Source organism: Petaurus breviceps, unplaced genomic scaffold (assembly GCF_028583685.1).
Source record: "Petaurus breviceps papuanus isolate PSGF00001 unplaced genomic scaffold, PetGlider_PUasm1.0 100, whole genome shotgun sequence".
NCBI classification, from domain to species: Eukaryota; Metazoa; Chordata; class Mammalia; order Diprotodontia; family Petauridae; genus Petaurus; species Petaurus breviceps.
In genome coordinates, this window is record NW_027185573.1 from 7,226,438 (window position 1) to 7,248,063 (window position 21,626).

At 41.7% G+C, this 21,626-nt stretch overlaps 1 protein-coding gene across 2 annotated transcripts in view; it reads left to right on the forward strand.

Annotated features, from left to right (window-relative positions):
• Nucleotides 1-21,626, forward strand: part of LOC138170670 (adhesion G-protein coupled receptor D1-like) — a 476,753-nt gene that overhangs the window by 333,158 nt on the left and 121,969 nt on the right. For both annotated transcript variants that reach the window (XM_069100393.1, XM_069100969.1), the window contains one exon: nucleotides 4,925-5,036. In XM_069100393.1, coding sequence (XP_068956494.1) covers nucleotides 4,925-5,036 — 112 coding nt within the window. The remainder of the gene's footprint in view (nucleotides 1-4,924; nucleotides 5,037-21,626) is intronic.

A 21,626-nucleotide genomic window follows, 5' to 3' on the forward strand; every position in this document is an offset into this window, starting at 1 on the left:
ATTTCTTATTGGGAAATTGGGAATTCTAATTGGGAAAAGGCTAAGGCATTGAAGTCAGAAGGACCAGGATTCAAGTGACCTTGGGCAAATCATCTGACCTCCCTGGGTCACAGTTTCCTCATTTGTAAAATATTGACATTTGGTTAACTAGTTCCTGAGGACCCTTAATGTTCTAGATCTAAAATTCTGTGGTCCTAACTTGTGTGACCTTGAGCACTTCCCTGGGTCTCAGTTTCCACTTCTGTAAAATGAGGAGATTGAATTCATTGATGTCAGAGGTCCCTTGTAGTCTCAAAACTCTGGATGCTGAACTCTGGACCAACTCTGTCAGGAGGCAGGGTTGCTAAGGAGCAGTTCCATGAAAGGAATATTTAATTCGGAATCAGATGACCTCAGTTCAAAGACTGACTGTCTGACTTTTCATTCATTCAATAACCATTTGTTAAGTATCTACTAAGTACCAGGCATTGTGCTAAGCTCTTATTTAAGAGAATTTCCATCATACCATGTGCTACCATCAGAGTGAGGAAAATGGCCCCAGGGAGTCACTGTGGCATCATGGAAAAACACTGGCTTTGGAGGTCCTGGAGTTCCAGCCCTGACTGGGACACATATTAGCTGTGTGACCTTGGGCAAAGCACTCTCCCACCTCCTCTACAAAATGAGGGGGAGGGTTTGATGACCTCTAAGATCTTTTCCTGCCCTAAATCTATAAGCCATTTTATAACCTTCTTGATTTGATACCCAGGAGAGAAGGCTATGGGCAGGGATGGAAAATAGCTATGTATAACTCAGACTGTTTTGGAAAGGATTATGTGAATTATTCTAATTATGTGAGAATGTAACTAAGCTTCTTGAGTGCAGAGATTGTTTCATTTCTTGTATTTGTATTCTTAACTCCTAGCGTAGAGCCTAGAGCACATAATAGATGCTCAGAAATACTTGCTGATTGGGATTCCCATGGCAAATATTACACTCTTTTCTAATCTATGGTTCTCAGAGTCAGAAGACCAGGTTTGAGTTCCATCTCTGGTATTTACTTCCTGGGTTATTTGGGGCAAACCATTAACCTCACTGGGTCCCATTTTCCTCACCTGTCAAATGACAGGGTTAGGTTAAATATCCTTCTACAGCTAGGATCCTATGATTTTCAGATTTGTTTTTTATCCCACCCCCTCCCCTACCCTTCCAACCCACTGTTTCTTTTCTATAGATCTGTCAGTGGAGCCAAAGCTAAATAGATCAGATGCCATCAATATATATAATATATATATATAATCACAAACCTTGAAATGCTATATAAATACTAGTTATTGTTATTATTATTATGAGATTCAAACTATATGATTTCAAAAATCTCACCAGAGTCAGACAGTTTCTCTACTGTCTCCTTTGTCTGTTTCCTCCACCCTTCCCTCTTCCTTCCTGGGCTCTATTGTTATCTGGAAACCCAGTCTGGGTCAAGTTCAAGACTCCTGGTTATTTCTCCCTGGTCAGCTTTGGGCCTCTGTAGTCAGGATGCCATGGGAGTGTGGCCCCGTCCTAACCAGCCACCTTTAGGGGCCTCTTTGGGTCAGTAATCACTTCACTGCCATCTTCCAGGACTATTTGCCCCCAAATGGCCTAGTGGAACAATTCAATTTTGAGGGTCTTACTGTTGGACAGTGGAGATGAACAGCATCTTGTGGACTCTGTCACTCACTGGGATGTGAGTTCCTCAGTCTCAGGAGTAAATGGAAGCAGTGGGGGGAAACTGAGAAGGGAAGAATCAGGAATGAGAATGTGGAGAGAAAATAGTTGTGCTGTCTGGCCGCCAACCAGAGATGCAGCGTGCATGTTATTACCTATCAGGGCTGCCTATCACAGGTGAAATTATGGTGCTTTTATTAACATCTGAATAGTGGCAAAGAAATGAGTTTCACATCTGTTCCTGAGTATTTAACATCTTCCTATTGTGCAGAGTTTATCTCTACCCCCCCCCCATAACAAACTGGGTGTTGAACTACTCTGACTTCTGGAGTATGGCAGCCCCTCCCCATTCTTCTTGTTCCCTTGGAGATACTTGTAGTTGGGTTGGAGCCTGTGAGGGACTCAGTGCCAAGCAGAGACACATTGGCTTCATGGGAACCTGTCTGATGAAGAAGCTGGACAGTTTATCAGCATCCCTAAGCCCTAGGTCTGCCCCTGCCCTTCAGAGCACCTGGGGCATTTGGACCCAGTCAGATACCACCCCACATCCCCACGAACACACACGCACAAACATATTCCTTTCCTGGCTGAAGGGAGAGGGAAGATGAGTTTGAGGTATTAGGAAAATTTCCTGGAGCAGCCACTGGGGAAAAGGTTTTAGGGATAGAGGAGCATTAAGAGCTGAAAATAGAAGCTCAGTACAGATGGGATGGGAGAGAAAGTCTGGAAAAATCCTCATTTGCTGTTTGATGCAACAAGATGGTGCAGTGGGCTGGGCTTAGAGTCAGGAGGACCTGAATTCAGATGTGGCCTCAGACACTTTCTAGCTGTGTATCCCCAGGTCAGATGCTTAACCTCTGCTTGCCTGTTTCCTCATCTGTAAAATGAATATCATCATAATAGCACCTACCTCTCTGGAGTGTTCTGAAAACTTAATAAGATAATAATGGAAAAGCATTTAGCACATAGTAATATACACACACACACACACATACATATGTGTATATATGGAGAGAGAGATTGAGATATGAGAGAGAGATTGAGAAGAGAGGGAGATTGAGGAGAGAGAGAGACAGAGACAGAGAGACAGAGAGAGACAGAGAGAGAGAGAGAGAGAGAGAGAGAGAGATTATTCATAATTACCATTACTCATAATGGTTAACTGTTCTAGTTTTCTAGAACTGAAGACCAGGTTCAAATCCAGAATCTGCCATTCACTCTGTCAGTCAATTAGTTTTAACAAGCATCTGTTATTAAGTGTTTATTGGTGCCAAGCATTGAACTAAGCACTGGGGGTACAAAGAAGGGCAAAGACACAGTTCTTGCCCTCAAGAGGCTCCCATTCTAATGGAGCAGCCAATAGAAAGCCACTATATAAACAGCTAGGTATAAGCTATATACAGCGTGAATGGGAGATGACCCCAGAGGACAGCCTTCTGCACCAAGTGTGGTTTCATCTGTGTTTCAGCTGGGCAGATGACTTCTCTAGATCTTTGTTTCTCCTCTTAAATGATGGAGTTCCCAGATCTCAGAATGTCAGAGCTGGACTCCCCAGTTCAACTCACACTTGATCAAGAATACATTCTTCCGCTTACCCACCAAGTAGTCACCCAAACTTTGCTTGGAAACCTGTGCTAAGCACTTTATAATTATCTCATTTAATCCTCACAACAACCCTGGGAGGTAAGTGAGATTATTATCATCCCCGTTTTACAAATGAGGAAACGGAGGCAAACAGGGTAAGTGATTTACCCATGGTCACACAGTTGGTAAGTGTTTGAGGCCAGATTTAAACTTAGATCTTCCTGATTCTAGGCCCAGCACTCTAGCCACTGAGACACTTTCCACGAAGCCAAAATCCTTTCTCATTGTTGTCTTCCTCTGAATGCCTTCCAATTATATTGGATGATCTCTAAAGTCCTTTTATGACTCTAACTCCTATGATCTGGATGCCAGTGGAGAGCAGAATCACAGAAGAAGAATGAGAAGGATCCTTAGAACAGAGAATATCAGAGCTGGGCAGGTCTTTAGAACAGAAAATGTCAGATCTGGGAGGGCCCTTGGAGCACAGAATATTAAAACTGGGAGGGACCTTCCAGAAACCCTCTGGTTCAAACCCTTCATTTTATATATGGAGACCCTCGGGCCTACAGAAGGTCAGTGACTTTCTCAAGGTCATGTGGGTAAGCAAGTAGCTGAAGTGGGATTTACGCTAAATTATCTGACTCCAAATCCAATGTTGTTTTCCCTACCCTGGGCTGCCCCTCATTAATTAGACTAGGCATTTCCTAGATATTGGGGTACATGGGACCTCTGAAGCATTATGTTACTGTCTGGCATCACATAGCCTCAGGTTATATGGCAAGGAATCAGGCAAGTTCTTTCCATGCCTTTCCTGTTTCCAGTGATGGAACTTCATCATTTTAAAGGATTGACTTGCAGTTTGGTGATGCTTCATTTTTTGCATACAGATGAGGTTTATTCCTGGAGTAATGCATTATCCTCCCTTCCCCCCCTCTGCCCCTTAGCATCTTCCTGTCTTTTCAAATTACTCAGGAGACACTGGACAGGGCCACTTATGGCTGATTTCTTTTTGCTTTTTAATTTATCCTACTTATTCACCCTGGATTAACAGGGGGAAACAAAACAAAAGAAAACATTCTGGGAGCATATACAATTCCCACCATCAGAGGCCCAGCTACATCCCATGTCATTATGTTCCCCATGTCCTCCCCATGGAAAGGGCTGGGAGTAGACATCCCTGATGATAGAGTCAAAGAAGCCCTAAAGAGGCCAAAAGGATCTACCCTTGGGTCTGGAATATATTATTCCTGTCAGGGGTGAAGAGGGGTCTAGATTGGAACTCCCATGATATCTTTGACATCGAAATGGGCACTTAGGGACTGGGGTAAGTAACTATGACTTCTTTGTTTTCATCTCTTAATAAAACCACTTAAAAAACCATTATCTTTAGCAAGTTCACAGTAGTAGTAGAATACTTCACTACTATGATAGATCCAAGAACTTGGGTTCAAATTCTACTTCTAATATTCACTCCCTGTGTGACCTTAGTCAAGTCACCTCACTTTCCTGGGTCTCAGTTTTCCCATCTGTAAAATGAAGGGTTTGACCTGGATGGCCTTCTAGTGTTAGCTTATAAGAAGTCAGGAAATGAGCCAGTAGATTCGTGATCTCATTCTGATTGTCATCTTTGCTTCATTTTTGTTCCCTCCAGCTCAGTCAGTACCATCCGAAACCAGCGCTACCATATCCATGCCAACTTGTCCTTTGCCATTCTGGTGGCACAGATCTTACTTCTGATCAGTTTCCGATTCGAGCCAGGAACAGTAAGTGGCCAAAAACATACCTTTTTTGTGGATTAATTGTGGATTATCTTTTTTTTTGGTGTGGATTAATTGTACCAAAACCCTCCTGTGAGATCTATTCCTGGGGAAATTCTAGAATGGACCATTCAAGGAACGGAGTATCCAGAAAAAGAAGCTGTGATTACAAAAAGCTACATGGCTTCTTCGAGAATACGTCATGCCAGACTAACCTGATTTCTTTTTTTGACAGGGTTATTAAACTGGGAGATGAGGAGAATGCCATAGATATGCTTTGCCTAGACTTTAGTCATATATTTGATAAAATAGCTCATACTGTTCTTAGAAAAGATGGAGAGATGTGGCCTAGAAAGCAATACAATTAGATGGATTTGGAATTGGTTGAATGGTTCTACTTTAAGAGTCATCGTTAATACTTTGGTGTCACCTTGGCAAAGAAATCTCCAAATGAGTGCCCCAGGGATCTGTTCTTGGTGCTGTTTAATAGTTTTTATCATGACTTAGAGGGAGGCATACAGAGGATGTTTATGGAATCTGGGAATGACACCAAACTAGGAGGGCTGACTAACACACTGGGTGAAAGACCCAGGATCCTAAAAGATCTTGAAAGGTTATTATGTATTATGCTGAATCTAAGAGGATGGAATTGAACAGAGATAAATGCAAACTCTTACCTTTGGGTTCAGAAAATCAGTTTCCCCAGCATAGCATTGGAGAGGCATAGTTAGGCATCATTTTGTTTGAAAAAAGGTTAAGGGGGTTAAGTGGAATGCAAGCTCAATATGACATGTTAGAGTCAAAAAATCTAGTATAAATTTGAATTTCTTTAAGAGGAGCTCAGCTTTCAGGAAGAAGGTGGTAGTCTCATTATATTCTGCCCTGATCAAATCTCATCTGGATTATTATGTTCAGTCCCAGATGCCATGATTTAAGAAGGACATTGATAAGGAGGAGAATGTTCAGAGGAGGGTAATCAAAATGGTGACATTTCTCAAGATCATATCATATGAAATGACTCGAAGGAAGTGGGAATGTTTAGCTTGAAGAACACCAAACTCGGGGACTCCATGATAGTTGATTAGATTTGTTCTGCTTGGCCCCAGAGGGCAAGAATAGAAACGATGGGTGGAAGTTGCAAAGAGACCAATTAGCCTTAAAGTCAGGAAATATTTCTTAACAAAGACAACTGTCCCCAAATGGAATGATCTGTCTCCATTCCAGGTGAGTGGAGTTCTCCTCCTTGAAGGTCTTCTAGAGGATGGGCATGCTTTACAGGGATTCCTTTTCATGTATGGATTGGATCAATTGCCCCTTCCAACTCTCAAATTTTGTGATCCATATAGGCACAGATTATTAACTATATTAGCCTAGCAAAGGATAGTGGTAATGGAGTCACAGCTGTAAGGTACCAGTTAGTAACTGGCACTTTATGAAAGAGAGTAGATTAATTCTTTTTTTATGTCTCATTTTATCTGGCTGTGAAATAGTGTGGAGAGGATCTTAAATGTTCCTACCATCTCCAAATCCTGGAATCCTTCATGGAAAAGCCAATTAGGTTATAGAATCTATTATAGAACCTACAGAAGTTCCACTTTGCATAACTAAAGTAGAACTATAACTAGGGTAGGGTCATAGGGCATTGCTATAGGTTAGGAAATTTATAAGGGGCTGACACCAGAGTCCCAGCCATATGTCTATTCCTTTGATCACCATATCTCTAAGGTAGTATAAGCTTTGTACTGGGAGAACGTTCTCTCTCTTCAGAAGTTTAGTAACCCATGATGTCATTATGTTCCTGGTGGCCATAATCTGGGGTATCCATTCCTGATGCCAATTGTTTCAGATGTAAAAATTGTGAATTACACTCTGCCTATCCTCTGTATTGCCTTTCCACCCAATCCTGAACTCTTCCTTTGAGACTCTGGTTCTGATGATTGGGCCTCCACCTTCTCTAACTCAGAAACAGGCCTCTCTGTTACTTCCAAGTCATTTCCAAACCATGCTGCTGAGTGCATACAGGTACTTTCCACCCTTCCCAACCCTTCAGTTATTTAAACTCCCTTTACAGGTTACTTTCCCACACCAGAATATAAACTCCTTGAGGGCAGAGATTGTTTTGCTCACTTGTATTTGTGTCTCTAGCACTTAGCACATAGTAAACTTTTATTAACATTTTTCCTTCCTTCCTTCCCTCCTTCCTTCCTTCCTTCCCTCTTTCCACCTTCCTTCCTTCCTTCCTTCCTTCCTTCCTTCCTTCCTTCCTTCCTTCTCAACCCATCCTCTCCTTTCCTTATCTTCTCATTTTGAATTTATTATAATTTTGTTGTTCAAATTTATTATAAATAAAATCCTGGCCAAAGTCTGGCCTGAAGCATATATCTGAAGTGCAGCCAGGGAGACTGGCGATGAAGGATAGATCTGACCCGTAAAGATTGACAACAGACCCCTCATCTGTGTGGTTCTGTGAGAGCCCTGATTGATGAACTGCAGCAGTAGGTGACTGTTTTTGACTCAGCCTTTAGAAGAAAGAAACCAGTGAAGCAGACCGATTCACATCAGAAGACAGAGCTTTCTTGGGTAGGGCTGCAGAGGCTCAAATTTCTGGCAAGAAGCAGGCAGCGTGTTCTATTGATCTGAACCCTGCTAATGAGTTAGCCAAGGCTGCCATCTTGCCCTGATTATGAGTTGACAGGAATATTATCAGCAAGGGATCTTTTTTCCCCTGTTGGGAAACAGAGCAGCCTATACCAATGTAAGAGTGGGAAGTTAGAGGTGGTTATGCAAATATATGTAAACACATGTAAATGTAGCCAGTGGCTGGTGCTTTGCTCCATTTTGGATGACTTTCAAAGGTTCACAGTGATAACCCATGGGTCTCACACACAGTGCACGCTCAATAAACTTTGGTTGAATTGAATTGAAGATTTGATTCTAGTCAAGACTCATTTTCTTCTCTCTGTTTCTTGGCCATATGCTACATTGCCAACCCCATGCCCAGACATCTCCCAAATGTATATCTTTAGTCATAAGGAAGGCTGATAAGAGAGTGAGGAGATTGTATGGAATCCCTGAAAGTCCCACCTCACTACAGGGAGGCAAGTTGCCTGACAGTGGGTCAAGAACATCACTTTTCTTCAAAAGGTTGAAATATTTAGTTACTTGTGGGAATAGTGAAATCTCTTTTCAATAACTAGTTATTTTGGAGAATCCTAGAGTTAGGAGGGACCTCAATGGCCATACACAAAAAAGATTTTCTCCCATAACATACCCAAAGTACCCAACTACTCATCATATTATCTTTGTTTGAAGACCTGCAGAGAAAGAAAACCCACCATTTCCTAGGGCAGCCCATCCCAATTTGGGCAATTGTAATTGCCAGAAAGTGTTCTTTATATCAAATGAGGTAATGTTTGAAAAGCACTTTGCAAACCTTAAAATGCTCTATGAATGCTAGCTGTTGTTGTTGGTATATGGAGTTTCAGTGAATTTCATTGAATATATGTGACAATGAATGTCTCATCACCCCCTACCCTCAGTCTACAGCTACCAAGTAAAAGCAACACCTTCCTTTTGATGACTTTGGCAGCTAATTGATTCAATGGGTAGAGTGTTTGAGTTGGAATCAGAAAGAACTGAGTTCAAATACTGCCTAAGATGTGAAGTAGCTACACTTATAGTAATTATAAGCCACTTAACCTCTCTTTACCTCACATTCCTCATCTGTAAAATGGGGATAATAGACTCTACTTCACAAAGGTGTTGTGAGGGTCAAATCAAGATAACATATATAAAGTACTTTGTAAATCTTGAAACATATATGATTATTTATATATATCATATTATCATATATTATTATTTGCCCTTTTGAATGAATAAAAGCATTCATTATACATTTATGTGCCAACTCTCTGGTAACTAGGTGTCATGGGGGTTCCATTTCTCAAACTCCCTCAAAGGGGAATACAAAAGGGAGATACAAAACACAGACGATCCCTGCCTCCAAGGAACATATATTCTGCTAGGGGAAACCCCGTGTACCTCACAGGGTACTGTGGACAGACTAGAAGGTGACCAGGTGGCCCCTGAATGAGGTATGAAACAAGATCTGCCCTGGGATTGGGCATAGTGGTTATAATAATCGCCATAATTTTTTATACACCCATTCAGGAATCAGGACAGCTTAGCCAAAAGCTGAATGCATTAATCCCAAATCTGAGTGTATTAAGTTCCTCAGGGCATGAACTCTGGTGGTCTAGAGTTCTGGAGCACATATCTCCAGAGCTGGTAACAAGAAAATAGTTGGGGTGGGTGGCTGGATGGGATGTGAAGTATATCCAAGTAATCTTTTGTCTTTTGTCTCATTCCCTTTCTCTTTCTCCAGAATGCTTTTGAGGATATGAGACTGAGTTTTCTGAATGGTGCTGTAAGAAGGGATAGACCAAGCTTTCCCTACAGGCCAATTTTCAGTGTTTCTCCCTAGCACAGAGCTGCAGATGACTCTGATAGTATCTACTAACTGTGTGACCTTGGGCAAGTCACTTAATTTCTATCTGCCTCAGTTTCTTCAATTGTAAAATAGAGACAATTTTGGAGACATCTATCTCCAAGGGTTGTTGTGAGGATAAAATAAGATAATATTTGTACTCTTAGCACGATGTCTTGCACATGTTGTTATATAAATATTAACTATTATTATTAATAATGATTATTACCATCCTGGATATATCTTATTTGTATATAGTTTTCATTTATGTATATTTTTATATACATATCTACATATAAATAAGTTTAAATATTATCTTCCCCATTACATTGTGAACTCCTTGAAGGAAGTGAGTGCTTCTTATTTTTTTATTTTTTTCCTTTCTTTGTATCCCTACTGCTTAGCACATAGTACTTGGTACATATAGGTGCTAAAGAAATGTTTATTGACCTAAGTTGCCTTGAAAAAGGAGATAACAGTAATACCCACCTCACAATGTTGTAGTCAGGCTCGAATGAAATAATATATGTCAAGCATTTACAAACCTTAAAGCACTATATAAATTTTAGCTATTACTGTTATTAGGGCAGCTAGGTGACCCAGTGGATAGACCACTGGACTTGGAATCAGGAAGATTCGTCTTCATGAGTTCAAATCTAACCTCAGATACTTACTTACTTACTAGCTGTGTGACTCTAGGCAATTCACTTAACCTGTTTGCCTTAGTTTTCTTATCTGTCAAATAAGCTGGAGAAGGAAATGGCAAAACACTTCAGAATTGCGAATGGGATCATGAAAAGCTGGACATGATAGAAATGACTCAATGATAACTAATTGTCATTATTATTCATTGCTATTTAGAAAATAGCCCCTCTGTCTTTATGTTCCCAGAACTTTTCACAAATGGGCTCAATAACAGCCTGTTGCTTGTAGACTGATCACTATTCACCTATCCTGTCAACTGTAGTGAATCACTTTTAAATCTCACCAAGTTGTGTCTGTAGTTTGAAGACAATTCCAATTTCCAATGTTTATTTAATTCCCTTATTCTGATCTTCCCACCTCAAAGAGCTGGTCTGGTGTTGGCAGCAGTTATGATAGACTCCAGAGGTCCACAGAGAAAGGCTTGGTTCAGCCTCATGATTTGCACTGATTAGTGACACATGGTCCATTTGCTTCTCCAAAATTGAGCTGGGGTCTTGGTGCACATCAGGGACTGGGATTCTCATTACTAGGCTTTCACTGTCAGATCCTTTCCTCACTGTGTGTCCTTGGGAGGGGAAGATGCTGTCAGCAAAGCTTAGACCTTGCCTCGGGTTTGTCATTGGGATGATGCTGAGAAAACAAGTGTGCTAGGTAGGAAGTCTGTTGGGGGAAGGATGCATGTCTTACTGCATTAGACTGAGAGCCAAGGACTAAACCTGCTGTGGCTTTCCGTTTTCCCATTGACTTTAACAAGTCTGGGCTGCCTAGCCTGCTTATCTGAGTAAATGTCATTGCCTGGGTTTACACTGGGTTTGCCCAATATGAAGACAGAGTTAACTACCCTCAAGATACTTATAATCTGCATTACTTTTTAGGGAAAGATCTCATTGGTTCACTTGCTTCTTGCCCTACATCCTTTCAGAATGTGTGAGTAGAGGGGCAGCTTTTATACCATTGATGATAAAAATGGATTTGCTAAACAACTTCATATTGAAAGGAAGATTGCAGTAGGTATACTTGACCTACCACAACCATTTTTTAGCATTGAATGGTGATAGTGGAAGTGGAGAGGTGTAAAGCAATTCAAGAAACAATTCCCCATTCACTTCTTCTCTGTTGTTATAATTCCATCCAGTAAGCATTTATTAAGAGCCTACTGTGTTAAGACGCTGTCTCTTAGACATTCTAACCTGAAAATTTTTTTCATAGTTTTATCTCTCAGAGAAACAGAGAATTGGGAATTCCAACAGAGCCAAGTCAATTTATAGGTGAGAGAGCCAGCCTAGTATAGTAAAATATATGGTGGATTTGGAATCAGAGGACCTGAGGTGGAAAGTCTTCCTCAGACATTCGACTTCTCTGGTCTCCAGATTCCTCAGCTACAAAATGAAGGAGGTGACTGAATAACCTTTAAGGTTCCTTCCTGATTGTGTCCATAATCCTGTGTTACTGTCCCCAAGAGATTTACCATCTTACCAGTATGAGTGAATGAGGCAGCCGGGTAAGCCAGTGGAGAGAGCTGGACCTGGATTCAGGAAGACTTGAATCCAAATCCAGCCTCAGACACTCACTAGTGGTGCAACTCTGAGTAAATCACTTAGCCTCTCTTTGTCTGTTTTCTCATCTATAAAATGGGGTTGTGATGAGTATGGAATGAGATACCATGGTAGGTGCTATAGAAATCTTAGCTATTATTATTATGAAAAAGTATGTATTAAAAATTTACTCCATGACAGGCAATGAGTTGAATGCTAAGTGTGCAAATACAAAAGCGAGACAGTAGTCTCTACCTTTAAGGAATGGGCATTCTTATAGGGAAGGCACCACATTTGGAGGAATGGTGCCTAGGGAAAGGTCTTTGGGTCTGAGACATCACAGGGCTGGTGACTAGAGTCATAGGGCAGTCAACAGCCATGCCCTGTCCAGAATCAGTGCTACTACTGATTTGATTACTATTCCTAAAAAGGAAGGAAGGAAACAAGCATTTATTAAATACCTACTGTGTGCCAGCACTATGCTATGTGCTTCACAGATATTTCTTTTTTAATTTCACAACAACCCTTGGAGGTTATTCCCATTTTATGGTTGAGGAAACTTGTGTGTGTGTGTGTGTGTGTGTGTGTGTGTGTGTGTGTGTGTTGGAGTTGGGACAGGGCAGAAAAATGACTAGCTTGAAGCATTGGCAGGAATCCAGGCTGGGCTAGACATAGTGGACTGTATTTGAGCTTGTCTAAAGGAGGTGTTGTAGTTCAATGGAAAGAACCCTGGATTTAGAGGCAGAGAACCTGGGTTCAAACCCAGGCTCTGCCACTTACTAGCCAGGTGACCTTGGGGAAGTAATTTCATTTCTCTGGTCATCAATTCCTTCATCTAAAGCCCTTTAAGGTCCCTTCAGGGTCTAAATCCACAATCCTGTCATAATGAATGATTGAGGAGTTTTAGGTCCCATTGAGAAATGTCATGGCCTCTTGAGGTTGCTAAGTCATCTGGTCATGGGCCACTCAGTATCACCCAACAAATGGACCTGATATGCCTAGTTTTTGCCAGACTGTTACTCTTCTCATCCATGCAGAGCCTACCAGGCAGGAGAGCCAATGCAATAAATTCATGTTGGATTGAATTGGGTTGACTTGGGCTGGTCTTCCTCTTCTAGTCTCCAGAAGCTGCTGCTTGCTCTCTGTGCCACTGAAGCAAACTCTGCCCTGTAATATAACTAATAATAGTTGACATTGATATAGCACTTGGCAGACATTATCCAATTTGATTCTCACAACAGCCATGTGAGGCAGATCCTCTACAGTCCATAGAAATACAGCTTTAGAACTCAAAGGCACCTCAGAAGCCATGGAGATGTACCCTCTCATCTTACAGACAAAGAAACAGGGGTCCAGAAAGATCATGAGATCAAAGGGATCCCTCTCAAGAGGGAAGGAATTTCAGAGGTCATATAGTCCAGTCGCCTCATTTTACAGAGAAGGAAAGTGAGACCAGTTGAGGTTATAGGATTACGTAAAGATGAAATGTATCTTGAAAGTCATTTAGCCAAACCACTAAATATGACTGGGCTCTGAGAGTCTATACAGTATGGTAGATTCTAAACCATGAAACCTCAGAAGGGCAGCTGTGTGGTGCCATAGTGCACAGAGCAGTGGGCCTGGAGTCAGAAAGATCTGAGTTCAAATCCAGACTCAGACACTTATTAACTGTGGAACCCTGGGCAAGTCACTTAACCCTGTTTGTCCTAGTCTCCTCATCTATAAAATAAGCTGGCAAAGGAATGTAAAAACACTCTAATATCTTTGCCAAGAAAACCCCAAATGGGGTCATGAAGAGTCAGACACGATTGAAAATGACTGAATAACAAAACGCCTCAGAAATTAGCCAGATCATCCCCTTCATTTAACAGATGAGGAAACTGAGACCCAAGGAGATTTGGAGGATCAGATAAGGATTATAGACCTCAGAGGCTGGTTAGTTCAGCCTCCTTATTTTACAGAGAAGGGAAGTAAATGATGAAGTATTATCATTCTCATTTGTCAGGTAAGGAAACTGAGATTTAGTGAGATCAAGGGACTCAGTTATAGTCACAAATTTTGCCTCACAAGCTGCCGCTCTTGGTGATATATGTGTGGTCCATTTTCTCTCCTGACTTCACGAACAGGGCTGTTTCTACTAGGCCACATTGCCTTGCTTTCCCCATCCTTGTTCCTGCATAGCACCGGGGCAGAGGAGGTTTGCTGAATGTAAGAGCCATGCCCTGGCTTATCTGTTCTCAGGAGAGAAGCTACTGCTTCCATAGCAAGAGTAATAAAATCTTCATTCATTCGTGAGGCTGTAAATAGCCTTACTCTGGTGGACCCAAAGTGCAAGTGATGATTCTGACAAGTTCTACAGCTCAGGGAGAAGGCTGTGCCTTGATCCACATCCCTTTGAAATATCCCTACATGTCAGGAAGAAAGTGAGAATCAAATGAGATGATGGATATAAAGTGATCTGTAACCCTTAGTACTTGGAGGTTCCAAAAGTTCTGCAATTTCAGTCCATGGGCCTTCCCCCTAACCATAAACTGCATAGAGTACGTAGAGTAAAGGGAAGGGAACACATATTCATTAAGGCCCTACTATGTGCCAGGCTTTATAAATATTAACTAATTTTATCCTCACAACAATCCTACAAGGTATGTGTTATTATTATCCCCTTACATAGTTGAGGAAACTGAGACAGAAAGATGGTAAGTGACTTGACCAGGGTCACTCTTCTATTAAGTGTCTGAGGTTGGATTTGAACTCAAGGCTTCTTGATTCCAGGCCTAGTGCTCTATCCACTGTACCACTTAGCTGACTACATGAAAGCTAGGCATAGGACATGCATACCAATGAGTTGACAGCTGTAAATATCTTTTTAATTATTAATTCTCCAAAATTCCAGTATCTCTATGGTCTCGTCAATCTAGATGTTCCCTCTAACATGGCAGATCACATCACCCATGCCTAGTATTCCTTCTATGCATTTGTCCATGATCTCCTATAACTTTGCCATGGGGCCGTCTCCGGTCATCTTGATCTATATCTGGCCACTGGACCCAGGCAGCTCTGGAGGAGACAGTGAGGCTGGTGACTTGCATGGCCCTGCCTCACTTAAATCCAATTCACTTGCATGTCATGGCATCACATCCATGGGGTCATGTTCGTCTTTGAGAATGAAGAACAAACAACAGCAAGAAACCAGGGGCCTCCACTCAACATTCCAAGGGCCTTGCTTTATTTCCCTTGCCATCTCACAGATACCTGTGGAGGCTGCTGGCTGTCTACAATTTATCCCTCACTCTTGTCACTTGACACGATCAGCTCAGTGTTTTTTTTTTTTTTCTGATCAGGCAGTTCTTGGACAACATCTTTCACACTTCTCCTGCATGATCCTTAATTGACAATGCACCACAGCCTGCTCACATCCACCATGTACCTCTCCATTGCCCTCTGGGCAAACCACGCCTTCAGTTTGCCCTCTGGGCAAACCACACCTTCAGTTATACAGAGGTGATCATGTTCCATTTCACACATTACCAGAAAGACATGAGTGTTAAAAAGATGGGCCTCTGTGTCAGGGAGAAATGCATGACCCTGGAAACTCCACATAAATGTCAGCTAGTATTATGAATTCACATCAGCGACACAGGGCAAACAAGGGAATGTGTTGGTGTCTGGCAGAGATTGGCCACCTCCCACCCCCTGCTGAAGAGAGAAGCAATATGTGAGGACAGTGAGGGGAGGCCCAGCTCACAATTCTGTAACCAAAGGAAAGTACATCCCCTGATAAATTGCTCCTATTGTCAAAAGCTCCCCTTTGTTTGCCAGATAGCTAGAAATTTATTCTGGCTTCACACATTCAGGAGAGCGACTTTCTCTGGAGAGTTTCAATCCAGTCCTGTCCATTAGTCCAATCCAGTCCATTTCAGTCTATCCGATTCATTAAAATTCAATCCAACCTAGTCTAGTATAGTCCAGTCCAATACAATCCAAACCAAACCAATCCAGACCAGTCCAATCCTTTCCAGTCCAATACAGTCATTTCAATCTATACAATCCATTACATTAAAGTTCAGTCCAACCCAGTCTGATCTAGCCTAATTCAATGCAATCTAACCCAGTCCAGTCTAATACAATCTAGTCCAGACTAATCCATTTGAGTCCAATCCAACAAGCATTTATATTTTATGCACTTACAGTATATCAGGTAGTGTGCTAGGCACTAGAAATATAGACACAATCAGTTAATGCATGAGTATTTATTGAACACCCACAATGTACCAGATGCTGTACTCAGCCATAAAGATAGTAGGAAAAAATGACAATAACTGCTGCCCTGCATAAGCTTACATTCTACTTGATAATGTCAGAGAATCATGGAACCATTGGTCCAGAAGTGACTTTAGTCAGTCATTCCATCAAGCATGTATTAAGCATGCAATGAGGCAGTCGCTGTCCTGGGTGTCAGGGATGCAAGGGAAACATCACCTACTCTCATACAAATTGAATTCTAATGGAGGAAACAATGTGCTCATAGAATGACACATGAGCGTCCACAAAGAAAGTGCCAAGTTAAATTGGGTGAAGAAGTATAAATAGCTTGGGGGCTTCCCAGAGGTGGAGATGAGGAAAGAGATCACTCCAGGCATAGGAAACCACCTGGGCAGAGATGCCAAGGCAAGAGAAGGGGTGTCACGAATGAAGATCAGTCAATGGGCCAGTTTGGTTGGAATGGAGAGTACATAAAGGGCAATCATATACAGTCAACCTGGAAAGGTAGAGCAAAGTCAGGTTGGGAAGTACTTTCAATGCCCATCTGAAGAGTTTGTGATTTTTTTCCCAGGTCATAGGGAGCCAATGAAGCTTCTTGAGCAGAGGACTGGAATACTTATGAATGTTGTTTTGGCAGCTGTGTGGAGAATGGATTGGGAGTAGGGGGAGACGAGGTAGGAAGAATAATTAGGAGGTTGTTTTGGTAGCTGAAGTGAGAGATGATGAGGACCTGAATTAGAGGTTTGTTCTGAGTTAGTTTGGCACTTTTAATGAGTCTTAGCACTTACCAACCTCTTCCCCCTTGAATCTCCCTAAAACACTGTAGCTGAGACCACTGAGAAGGCACTGGGGTTGGAATCTGTGACTTTCCCTGGTGTCCTTGAGATTAAGATCTAGGGGCCAGTCAGCCAACAAATATTTATTAAGGGTTTACTACGTACCAGCCCATTGTCCTAAGAGCTGAGAGAGCAAAGAAAAGCAAAAAAAGATCCTTGATTTCAAGGATCTTTTGTTCAAATGGGGGAAAATAATGTATAAATAACTAGGCCCATACAAGATATATGGAGGGTAGATGGAAGGTAACCTCAGAGGAAAAGCTCTTAGTGGCTAAGAGGAAAAAATTGTTCCTCCCTCCATTCCCTCAAACACACATATGCATGCACACACATACACGCACGCACGCACACAAACACATACACACATGCATGCACACATACACAAGAAATCCTCTTTTTGCACATTGAATAAGCCTGGGAGTAGGAATGAAATTCAAGAGGTTTCTGGAAATGCTAAGACATCTTGGGAGAGGCTGTCTCTTACAAAGTCATCCAGCCAGAGCCAGTGTGCTAGAAAAAGATAAAATACTGAGATGGCATCTGGGATCCTGTCCAAGAAGGGGGGTGGTGGTGTCTAATAGAAACTAATCCTAAAGAAGAATAAATGAAGAGGGCGTTCGGGCCACATGAGCACCAATCACCTTTTCATCTCTAACAGGATTATGAGTCTGAGATGAGCCTCTTCTCTCTCTCAATGAGACTATCTCAGAAAGCAATTAGCAGAGGAAGGACAGCTGTGCCAATGAAGGAGCTGGGCAGGGATGGAGGGAATGAAGGGGGGATGTATTTGTAGCCTTCATAATGTAACCAGCCCTAAGGATGGAAGGTGATAGTGAAGTATTGAGATTTCTGGGAGGAAAAAGCCAATTGAATTCCATTTTGTAAGCATTTCTTAAGTGCTGAGTTTGTCCTAGGCAGGGCAGCTGGGTAGCACAGTGAATAAAATACCAGACCTGGAGTCAGGGATACCTTAGTTCAAATCCAACCTTAAACACTTACTAGCTGTGTGACTCTGGGCACGTCACATAACTCTCTTTGCCTCCATTCTTCATCTGTATAATGGACTGGAGAAGACAATGGTAAACTACTCCAGTATCTCTGCCAAGAAAATCCCAAATGGGGTCATGAAGAGTCAGATATGACTGAAAATAACTAAGCAGCAATAGTCATTGGGCATTTTGCTAAGTGCTGGAGATACAGAGACAATAAAACACAGTCTCTGCCTTCACAGAACTTAAAATTCTAGTATGGAAATAAAGGCTGGGAAAAAGTTAGAATAGAGGCAGAGCTCTCTAGGGAAAATGCTAGCGATGGAAGACTGTTCTGTAATTTCTTTTTCTTGCCTATAACCCTGACTGTCTTACTGGGAACTCATCCATGACTAAATAATGAAAAGATTTATTTTGGAACTGTGAGTTCCTGGTGTTGGGTCTATAATTAAAGGGGTCATCTTTTGTGAATGTTGGGAGTGAATGGTGTGTTAGACTGAATTGTTATTTTCTGGCTCTTAGGGAAAAAACTTGAGCTGTATTTGATAGTTCCCTATAATAACTTCTCTTTGAGGCAGATATAGAGGAGATAGTTTGCAAGCAAAGTAACTCCGTAGGAATGGGGGTGAAAAATGGAAAGCCTTCCAGTAGACAGAAGGATACCTGATTGACTGAGCCTGAGCCTGGGATTATACAATGGACCAATGGACTCTCTCTAGAGCTCCTCCACACCTCCCTCCCCAAACTTGACATGCTTCATATAAAGAAGGTCATATCTTTGATCCATGGTCATGAACTCTGAACCTCCCTTATCTGAACCCAATCTCTTGTTCTATCGCTCTCTCTGCCTCTAACTCCTATGTTCTTTTTCTTCACATTGACTCCCGATTTTCCAACTGCTCAAGTCCCTCCCAGATCCTCCCGCTTGCAGTGTCTACACTCTCTACCCTGCCCCATCTTGGCCCCTTGGCAAGCCAACTCAACTCTACATCACTCTCTTCTCTCAAACCCCTTGTCTCTTTTTCCTATTGAAGGTCTTGCCCTTCTCAACCTCAGCCTTGAGTCATTCCTACCATCGTCTGTCTTTGCTGTCCTTTTTTCTCTTCTCATTTCACATCACTAAAATCCTTTCTGCCACAATCTTTTGTCTGTCTCACATGAACAGGTTGCCTTCTCTTTGCCAAAACAAGCTCTCCACATGTACAAGTGATCCTATCCCCTTCCATTCCATTCCATCTTCTCTAGCAGGTTGTCCCTTCTACCATCCCTCCTCCCACTTATCTTCAATCTTTTGTCCCCCACTGGCTGCTCAACACTTGTGGAGAGTGTCAGACTTGAGAGTGAAAGAATCATGGGCCAAGCTAGACCACAGGAAATTTAGCTGACAAGTAGTTAAGCAAGCCTAGGTACCACCTATGAGTGCCTTTAAGCCAGTGTCACCTAGAGAATGGATTTGCTCTGTATGTAGTTTGTTGGGTCTAGCTCCTTTTTTCTGACTTCATTTCCTTGCATTCTCTTTCCTTTATTTCATGTAATAATTGTGTCCTAAGGTGTTGGAGTCCAGATGTGATGGTTTCACTGTTATGAACGATGAAAAGAGATTACCACAGAAATGCCAGCAAACATATTCAACTGCATGCAGAGAAGATTACAGGCCCAACCAAGTGCATTCTCATTCTATCTGTGCTAAGCAGAGTCTCTGCCCTGGACGTGGCTCACTCCACAGTCACACCATAATGATTTCCTCCTACTCATACAAGACTTATCATTTTCATGCCTTTCCGCAGTCTGTCCCCCATGTCCAGAACACCTTCCTTCCTCACCACAGCCTCTTAGAATCGCTAGCCTCCTTCAAGGTTCAGCTCTAGAGTCACCTTTCACATGATCCCTCTCCCCAGCTCCTCGTGTCCCCCTCCCCCAGTTGTCTTGGATTTATATTTGAATTTTATATATCCTTAGTTATGCATGTGTTATCTCTTTTAGTTAAATAGAAACTCTTTGAGGGCAAGCCATGTTCATTTTTTTTTGTGGTTGTTGTTCCTGCACCCTCAGTGCCTAATAGTAAGTACTTAATAAATACCTTTTGGTAGGTTATTGATTGTGTATCTGTTGTCTGTCACACCCTGTCCTCACAAAAAAAGTAAGCTTTTTGAGGGCAGGCTCTATTCATTTCCCCCCCCCCCTTTTGTATTCCTAGCATTTAACACTGTGCCTGGCTTAGATGATGCTTAATATATCCTTACTGAATACATATCCTTGGCTAGTCACCATCTTAATCTTTACATTTCACTTTGTTATTCCTTTCCCTTATAAATAGATCCTAGATGAGGTACCCTTATCATTTAGAATGTGTTGGGTTAGGGGCAAGAAGAGAAAGGTGTAATGAGCGTTGGGTAGAATAGCTAAGTTATGGCAAGAGTATTAGAAGAGAAAATGTTATTAGGACGAGGGACCTTCTAGCTTTCCAAACCTCCCAATGAGGGTTTGGAGATCAGTAAGGTTTGGAAACACAGTAATGGAAATTATAATAATATTAATAATGCACATCTAGCATATAAAGTATACAGCATTTAGAGATTTGAAAAGTGCTTGGTCAAGAGTTCCCTGAATCTGTTGGATAAGGAGCTAAAGTCCTGGAATGCTGAAGCTGATATGGCTTGGCATGGACCCTATCCATGGGACTTCCATCTAAATGGAAAAATTCACAAACTAAAACACCAGATGTAAAGGGGACCTCAGAGACCACCTAGTCCAATGCATATCTGAATAAAAAAACCTCTTTTTGTAAACACTAATAGTCATCTGGCCTTTGCTTTTAGACTTTCCAATTAAGGAAAATTCACTACCTCCAGACAGCCCATTTTGTGTTTGGATAACTGATTTTTAGCAAATCTATCCTTACTCCAAGCTTTAATTTATCCCTTCACCATCTCAGTTTCTACCCATTATTTCTCATTCTGTCCTCTGGGATAAGGCAAAACAAGTCCAAACCATCTTCCAGATGACTTCCCTTCACATCCTTGAAGACTGATAACATATCCCCTTATGTCTTCTCTTCTGTAGGCATATATGTATGGATATGTGTTTGGTCAGTTGTTTTCAGTCTTGTCCAACTCCTTATGACCTCTTGTGGGGTTTTCTTGGCAAAGTTTCTTGAAGTGGTTTACCATTTTCTTCTCTAGCTCATTTTACAGATGAGAAAACTAAGGCAAAGAGAGTTAAGTGACTTGCCCAGGTTAACACAGTTAGTAAGTGTCTGATGCTGGATTTGAACTCATGAAGATGAGTCTTCCTTAACTCCAGGCTTGCCATTCTATCCATTGTGCCTTTTAGCTGCCTGTAGGACAATCAACATTAATTCATTTAACTGTTGCTTACTTGGCAGAATTTTCTTCTCAGTGCCCTGACCACTTTAATAGGACCTCCTCCAGATTGTCATTGACTTTCTTAAAATAAATTCTCCCAGACTGAACTCAGCATTCAAGATATGGTTTAGGAGTAAACAAGTCAGGAGTAGCATCAGGAAGACCACTTCCCTTGTGTTGATCATTATTCTTCTCAGTGTGATTTAAGATCATGGTAACTTCCTTCCTTCCCTTCTTCCCTCCCTCCATTCCTCCTTCCCTTCTTCCTTCCCTTCCTTTCTTCCTTCCTTCACTTCTTTCTTTCTTTCTTTCTTTCTTTCTTTCTTTCTTTCTTTCTTTCTTTCTTTCTTTCTTTCTTCCTTCCTTCCTTCTTTCCTTTCCTTTCCTTTCCTTTCCTTTCCTTTCCTTTCCTTTCCT